At 46.7% G+C, this 7,629-nt stretch overlaps 1 protein-coding gene across 3 annotated transcripts in view; it reads right to left on the reverse strand.

Annotated features, from left to right (window-relative positions):
* Nucleotides 1–7,629, reverse strand: part of cdc14ab (cell division cycle 14Ab) — a 27,393-nt gene that overhangs the window by 4,287 nt on the left and 15,477 nt on the right. Inside the window, exons 10-16 of one of the 3 annotated variants that reach the window (XM_008406367.2) lie at nt 5,651–5,789; nt 4,839–4,995; nt 4,274–4,354; nt 3,291–3,391; nt 2,420–2,467; nt 2,204–2,332; nt 992–1,334 (exon numbers count right to left, since the gene is read on the reverse strand). In XM_008406367.2, coding sequence (XP_008404589.1) covers nt 992–1,334; nt 2,204–2,332; nt 2,420–2,467; nt 3,291–3,391; nt 4,274–4,354; nt 4,839–4,995; nt 5,651–5,789 — 998 coding nt within the window. The remainder of the gene's footprint in view (nt 1–991; nt 1,335–2,203; nt 2,333–2,419; nt 2,468–3,290; nt 3,392–4,273; nt 4,355–4,838; nt 4,996–5,650; nt 5,790–7,629) is intronic. The other 2 variants (XM_008406368.2, XM_008406369.2) reach the window with 2 other exon arrangements.

Raw genomic sequence — 7,629 nt, forward strand, 5'->3', positions numbered from 1 at the left:
GAACCGATTTCTGTACGGCCGGAACCGATTTCTGTACGGCCGGAACCGATTTCTGTACGGCCTGAACCGATTTCTGTACGGCCGGAACAGATATCTGTACAGCCTGAACCGATTTCTGTACGGCCGGAACCGATTTCTGTACGGCCGGAACCGATTTCTGTACGGCCGGAACAGATTTCTGTACGGCCTGAACCGATTTCTGTACGGCCAGAACCGATAACTTTACGGCCGGTACCGATTTCTGGTTTCCAACCTGCCCATTCTGACGAGTGTAAAACTCAAACAGCTCCAGGTTCTTTGGTAGAAACGATAGTTTCACGTAAAGGTGAACAGAAAACATTGATAAGTACAAAAACACGATTAAAAAAATGTTTGCAACTCATTTCCAGCCTTTAAGTTTTATGGTTTTATCAGAATTTATCGTATTTTCACATCTGTTGTTTGTTATGCAGCTCTCAGTTTTTGCTGTTTTCACACATAAATAATTTTACGCTGCATTCTGTGCCTGAATGATGGAGTTTATTCATAATTGCGTATAAATTGGAGATTTTTCTTCTTTTTTTCCGCAGGATTTAAACCAGGAGAAGCTAAAAATGCAGCTGATGAAAGGAAATATAGAAAATATTTACAATTTTTCATCTTAAAATGATAAATATTTACATCTTTTAAACAGTTTTTGGCTTAATTACAGCTTTAAGTGAGTTTCTCCTCAGAGTTTTATTTATTTTTATTCTCCAGTTAAATTACTAAATTATGACGACGATTACCCAATTAAAATTTTACCCACTTTGTGCCTCAAAGCATCTTTTTAAAGTTTGACCTGATTTTCATGGATTCTGAACCTGATTGGTGCATCTCGGGTCGCTGCAGCGTGGGAACGCGTCGTCAGAACGGACCAATCACACGGACAGAAGAGTTGGGAAACCCCAGCAGAAACAACCAATCAGAGCAAAGGGGCGGGGCTAAGCTGCTGCTGTGTCGGAGGACTTACAGGTATGGAGCGGCTCAGGTAACGTCCTGAGGGGCCCGTCATGGCGCTGTAGGGCCCGCGGCCCCGGAAGGCACTGACGTCCTGATGCTGCGGCCTCATATAACCCTGGACAGCAGGGGGCGCCGCGGAGCCGCCGTACAAGGTACTGTTGTTGTTGACCTCGTGCTGCGCGCCGCGAGGCCCGCCGCCGTAGCCGGGCGAAGGGGCCGAGGGGGCGGGGCTTACAGAGACAGAGGAGGAAGAGGAGGGAGGAAGAGAGGAGAAGGGAGTCTTCTCATCCTCCTCGGCGTCGGCGGCGTAGAGATCTCCGAGGGAGCTGGCCAGGCGCGAGCCGAAAGCTGAGCTGAGGTCAGCAGATACAAAACATCAACAGGCAGGTCATGTGACACAAACACACCTGGGCAGGAGACAACGAGGGGCGCTGCTCATAACCTCTGACCCCATGAGAATCTGTCAGCTCAGTGAACCGACGTTCCTACGGCTGTTCCAGTCGCCGCCAGCAGGTGGTGCTGCTGCTTCACTTACTGGAGTTTAACCTGGGATAGTTTTACTCAGACCAAACTGAAGCCGGTCGACCAGGAAAAGGTTTGGTGCTAAAAAACATCCAGACTCATTCAAAAATTCAGCTTTTGACTCTACAGATCGTTTGTGATACTCCTTTCAAAAATCGATTCAAAAATCTAACAACTTTAAAAAAAGCAACAAATTTAGCAAAATTTTTAAAAAAGCAAAATGTAAGAAATACGGAGACGATAAAAACTGATGAGCAAAAAAACAACAGAGACTTTTTTAAAAAAAGTCACACGCAACAAATCCAGCGAGTTTTTTTGTCGTTTCTTTTTAAACTGACGAGCAAATTTAAAAAAGCGATTATGGAAAACTCTGCAAACGTTTAAAGTTGGTTTCATTCCCAACCCGGCGGGGAGTCATGAGCGCTAACCGAGCTGCACCGCCACTGATCCACCAAAGGAGGGCAGCACTGAGACCGTTTGGTAAAATACTGCAGAGCAAATTTACATAAAAACAGAACCATCACTTTATAGCTCATCCGCAGTCAAACAGTGATTTGGGGTTTAGCTGCCGTTTAAATGACTTCCTGTTCACAGAGATCAGCAGGAGGAGAAGAAGAAGAAGACGCCTGATGATGAGCAGCAGGATGTAATAAACAGGACGAGATGAAAGGAGTGAGGAGGAGGATGAGGAAGTTCTGACCTTCGGATGTTTGACATCGGCGATAACGAGTTCCTCCCGATCCTCTTGGCAGCAGGAGAAGTAGAGGATGCTGGGAGTTTGGAGGGCTTGAGGATCGAGGCGGGACTTGGACTGCTCCCTTTTGATAACCTGAAAGCAAATAAAACATAGGATGATGATCAATACTTGTGCGTATTATTGATTGCAGCAACCGGAGCGGTCGCGTGGCGGCCGTACCGGAGCGGCGGTGAGCTGGGCCGATGGTGGCTCTTTGGCTCCTCAAACCTGCAACCAAACAGAACCGACAGTTTATAAAACCACCGATAATTATTACCGTTAGCCGCTAACGCTAGCGACGCGCTCCTGCAGGCGCCATGACTACGCATCGAGTCCGTAAAACCAGGCCGCTCTGATGCAGGATGACAGAAATCAATCATAATTTCTATAAAATATTACTTAAATTAAAATGACTGACGTTTGGATGCAAAAATGTGTTTATGAATCTGCAAACAGTTTGGACTAAAGGAATTGATCTTTTATATTGCCAATAATTTTACAGCATTAATTAAAATGTAACAAACTACGGCTCCTACACTGTATAAATATTTAATTTGATAATTGTTATGAATATAAACGAAGCACAGAGACCAGTTTCTGTCACTGGCGGCTGCAGAGCCACCAGGTCCAACACAGAGAGATTCAGTTTGTTTCTGCTTCACGTTTTCAGGTTTGATGTTCATTTCACGATTATTGATAAGCTGATCGTCTGAACGCTGGCGCAGGTTGATTAGCTAATGTAAACACCTGCTCTGTGCAGGTGTGTGTGTGTCGCCGTGTTAGTGCTAACTGAACCGAAACACACCAAACTCTGCAGCACATCATCATGTTAAGGTTGCCACAGTCAAGCTAGCATAACTCAGCTGCTCTCATCTTTCTCCGTGGCTTTGAACGTTTTCCTGACTCGTGTTTTGTGGACCTGGCTGGTCGTAATGTGGACGATAAGCAGCGCGGCGTCCCATCCAGTGACGCACGTCGATGCAGAAAGGATTTCACCTAAAAGCAGCTTAACGAACCCCGGCCTGCCTGGGGTCAAAGTTCAGTCCTGTACCTCACGGCTCCTCCGCTCACAGATGGGCGAGGGTGGCGGCGGCTCTTCAGGGCTCGGAGTTTGTCGCCCTGCGTCAGACCCGAACCGTCTGTGATGTCGCCCTGCAGGAGAAAACAAGCGCTCCTGTGAGGCGACGGGTGAAACAGGAAACAATGAAAATGTTTTTATTAGAGCAGGTCTGGAGCCGTTTATTGGTTCTGCTGACCAACAAAGATCTGGATATTTCTGTAGATATGCTGCGATATTCACAGGTTCTGCTGGAAATGCACCAATCCAAGATCAATATCTGTATCGATCCCGAAACTGAAAACAATTCTAAGTCAGGCCTGATCAGATCTATCCAATCTATGTCACGTCACACTTCCTCATTTATTTTACATTTCATTTAAAATTCCCAACTGAACCAATTGAAGGTTTGTTGCAGTTTATTTTTAAAGAAAATCAACCTGCTGCTGCTGTTTATCATTTATTTGACTTTGGCTGATCTGCTCCTAACAAATTGAAGTTGTTTCTACATGTCTGACCAGCTGGTGAAGCACAGGTGCACAGTTATCAGATAATTCTATTAATTTATATATGAAATAGAAACGTTTTAATTCAGCTGGTTTTCTGTACTCGATACCAAACCTCAGATATCGGAAGTGAAGAAAGTTGATCGGTGCATCGATGGTTTCTGAACATTTCTGACAAAATATTCTGCAGAAATCTTTTTGGAGGATTTTGGCTCACCTGAATCATGCCAGATTAAAATCAGAATCGGATCTGGTATGAAAACAATCTGATTCTAAAGCCGTACGGCTCGGCCCGGCCCGGCCCGCTCCAGCCTGAACTGCCGCAGCGCAGAGCGCTTCAGCCCAGAGTGACCGTAGCATCTGCTGGGTTAGCAGCAGCAGCAGTTAGCCGGTCGTCCAGACAAACGGCCATAAATATGCACAATGGAAGAAAAGCTGGCTAGTTAGCTGGTGATGCTAGCAGCTACTTACCAGTAGCCTCAACTGCCTCGAGTCACAAAGTTCAATGAGGATGTCTGTGGGCGACTGAAACTTTTGCCTGACAGAAAAGTCCTGCGAGGAAAAGAACCTACATGGAGCATAAGAGATGAAATAGTCCTGCTACGACAGATTAAAGGATCCAAGGCCAACTTTTATGTTTTAAAGGAAATTTAAGGCGTTTATTTGAGAAACCTGAACTTAAGACTTTCTAAGGATGCATGTAAGGTGCAACACAAAGTGTCGACTTTTACTTAAAATCTTTAAATAGTTTATCAAGCTTGGCTAAATTTTCAGTTTCTATTGTTATTTTTTCCAAAGGACCCTGAAGAAATTAACTCTTTAAAACAGTTTTGGCCTAATCACTGCTGTGAATATGAACCTTTTCTGAGTCTCTATACTTAATACTTAACCGATTACTCAATTAGCTGACGATTATGTCAATAAATCGATTAATCACGTTTAATCTGATTAGTCGATTCAGGCGGGTCTGGAGCGACGAACCAAAACAGGTTTAGGTTTCCCGTTGAGAGTCGATGTAACGGTTTGTGTGTCTGACCTCCTGCAGACGTTCGGCGCTCGCCGATCGGAGGAAGTTGGCGTTGTGGGCGGAGCTTAGCGACAGCTCGCCCAGGCCGTTGATGAGATGCGCCGTCTTGTCCTCCGCTCGTCCCTTCAGAGTGTGCTGGCTCTGCAGCCACAGAGACGCCTGCTTGCTGTGGACACAGATCACATCTGCACTCAGGATGAGGTTCAACAGACGACCTTACGACCTTCAGAAGACGTTTTAGGGCTGCAAAATGCCAGAGGACCTCATGGACACGTCGTCCTTCCATTCATTTTCTCCAGGCTAAACATTTAGCTAACAGCTCATTGGAGCTGAAATGTAAGTAAATGCTTTGGTTAAAGACGAAAGCATATTTATTTAGTAAGTTCTGACGTAGCGAGCGCTCCGGTCCGATCCGGTCCGATCCGCTGGTGAAACTGAGCTTAACCTGATTTATCAGATAAATTTCGACATTTAAATTCAGCTGCTTTCTTCTGTCGATACTAAACCTCAGATATCGGGATCGGTAGTGAAAAAGTGGATCGGTGCATCGCTCGTTTCTGTTTCATGATGTTTCTGTAAACAAAACTGTCCTTCAAAATAAGAGCTGGTTGAGGCCGAAGCACCGACTGCAGACTTTTATCACCCCGGTTTTGGCAGGAAGAGAATCGATAAACCTTGAGCTCATTTTAACTTATCATGCGATTAATTGATTTATTCCTCAATAATAAATATGATCATAAACATATAAATCTGCACGATTCTCATTCTTTCTGTGCATTTTGTCTCCTGAAAGCTGAAACTGAACAGGAACAGAGACTCACTCTTCCAGGAAGTTCTGCTGCGGCCCGATGATGGAGCCGGGCCTGCAGATCCGGATCCAGGCGATGGCCTCGGCGGCGGTGAAGCGGTAGTGTTTCATCAGGTAGCAGCCAATCAGAGTGCCCGTTCTGCCCAGACCGGCTGGCGGAGACAAACAGAAACAGCAGCAACAGACCTGAGCCGTTTGGATCAGAACCGAGCTGCAGATCATCACCCAAACAGCAAAACACTGACTCATCACAGCCGTCATGTCCGTGACCCGTTTCAGAACAAACCCGGTTTAATGTCAAACAGAACCAGAGCCATCCATCCTGGACCTTCAGCTCCTGTTTTAAACATCACGTCTGTTTGGGTTTCATTTCTCTTCCAGATCACCTGAACAGAACCTGTGTGACAACAGGAAGTGGGCCTGCTGCAGGTTTCACAACTCAGGTTTAAACCTTTCAAAACCTTTTTCAGACTATTATGAATTTATTTCAGGTTCATCTCCATAGAAATGTAGAAACTTTGTCCGGCCAAGTGGTGATAAATTCACAATAGACACAGAAAGGCTAGTTAGCCAGCTAGCAATGGCATGCTAGCAGCTCGTTAGCGGTAGCATCAGCCGCCTCTCAGAACGGCGGTTCTGAGAGGGTGACTGGTAAAAAGCCTGTCACCCTGTGAAAGACCTCAAAAAGCCTCAAACCCCGACGGATGGAGAAACGACGTCACTGACATGTTTGGAAAGGATCCAGAGTCATTTCTGAGAACCATCCAGATACGAAGCAAACATGGAGCAGAAAAGGAGAAAACAGGCACCAAATTCACTCAACAACAATGTTATCGTTTATCGCAATAACTTCTGGGACAATCCAGCAAAGTCCGTCAGTGTGACGGGCCTGAGTGTTTCTGCGAGGAAGCCCAGCAGTTAGGGAAAACATCCATTATTCATCCATTTGGTCAAAACAACAGGAAGGTCAGCTGCCTGAACGGCCTAGTCCAAGGACAACTGGATGCCGAACAGCTGCGGTGAGAGCCGATTCCTGGTCTCCGGCTGAGGCCTGGCAGTGGGGACGTGTAATCTTTAGAGTAATCTCCATTTAAAACGTCCATCAGCCAGAAGAATCAAACTGAGCAACTCACAGAATATGACTATAAAAATATTTACAGGAATGATTGTTTCGACCCAAACTGAAAATTACACAGTAAAAGGTCACCAACGGCACCATGAAGGTCACAATGCAGCTAAAATGGCCACTGATCAGGAAGCTAAGGCATTAATGGGGTCAACAATGTTATTAACGTGACCAAAAAGGTCACAAAAGGTCACAAACGGGGCCCATAAGGTCACCAATGGGGCCCACAAAGTCACCAACAGGGCCCATAAGGTCACTAACAGGGCCCATAAGGTCACCAACGGGGCCCATAAAGTCACCAACAGGGCCCATAGTCACCAACGGGGCCCATAAGGTCACCAATGGGGCCCGTAAAGTCACCAACGGGCCCCGTTGGTGACCCGTTGGTTACTTATGGGCCTGTTGGTGGCCCATAAGGTCACCAACAGGGCCCATAAGGTCACCAACGGGGCCCGTAAAGTCACCAAGGGGGCCCGTAAAGTCACCAAGGGGGCCCATAAGGTCACCAACGGGGCCCATAAGGTCATCAATGGGGCCCATAGTCACCAAGGGGGCCCATAAAGTCCCCAACGGGGCCCATAAGGTAATCAACGGGGCCCATAAAGTCACCAAGGGGGCCCATAAAGTCACCAACTGGGCCCGTAAAGTCACCGAGGGGGCCCGTAAAGTCACCAACGGGGCCCATAAGGTCATCAACGGGGCCCATAAAGTCACCAACGGGGCCCATAAGGTCATCAACGGGGCCCATAAGGTCATCAACAGGGCCCGTAAAGTCACCAAGGGGGCCCGTAAAGTCACCAACGGGGCCCATAAGGTCATCAACGGGGCCCATAGTCACCAAGGGGGCCCATAAAGTCACCAACGGA

Source organism: Poecilia reticulata, linkage group LG4, assembly GCF_000633615.1.
Source record: "Poecilia reticulata strain Guanapo linkage group LG4, Guppy_female_1.0+MT, whole genome shotgun sequence".
Classification (NCBI taxonomy): Eukaryota; Metazoa; Chordata; class Actinopteri; order Cyprinodontiformes; family Poeciliidae; genus Poecilia; species Poecilia reticulata.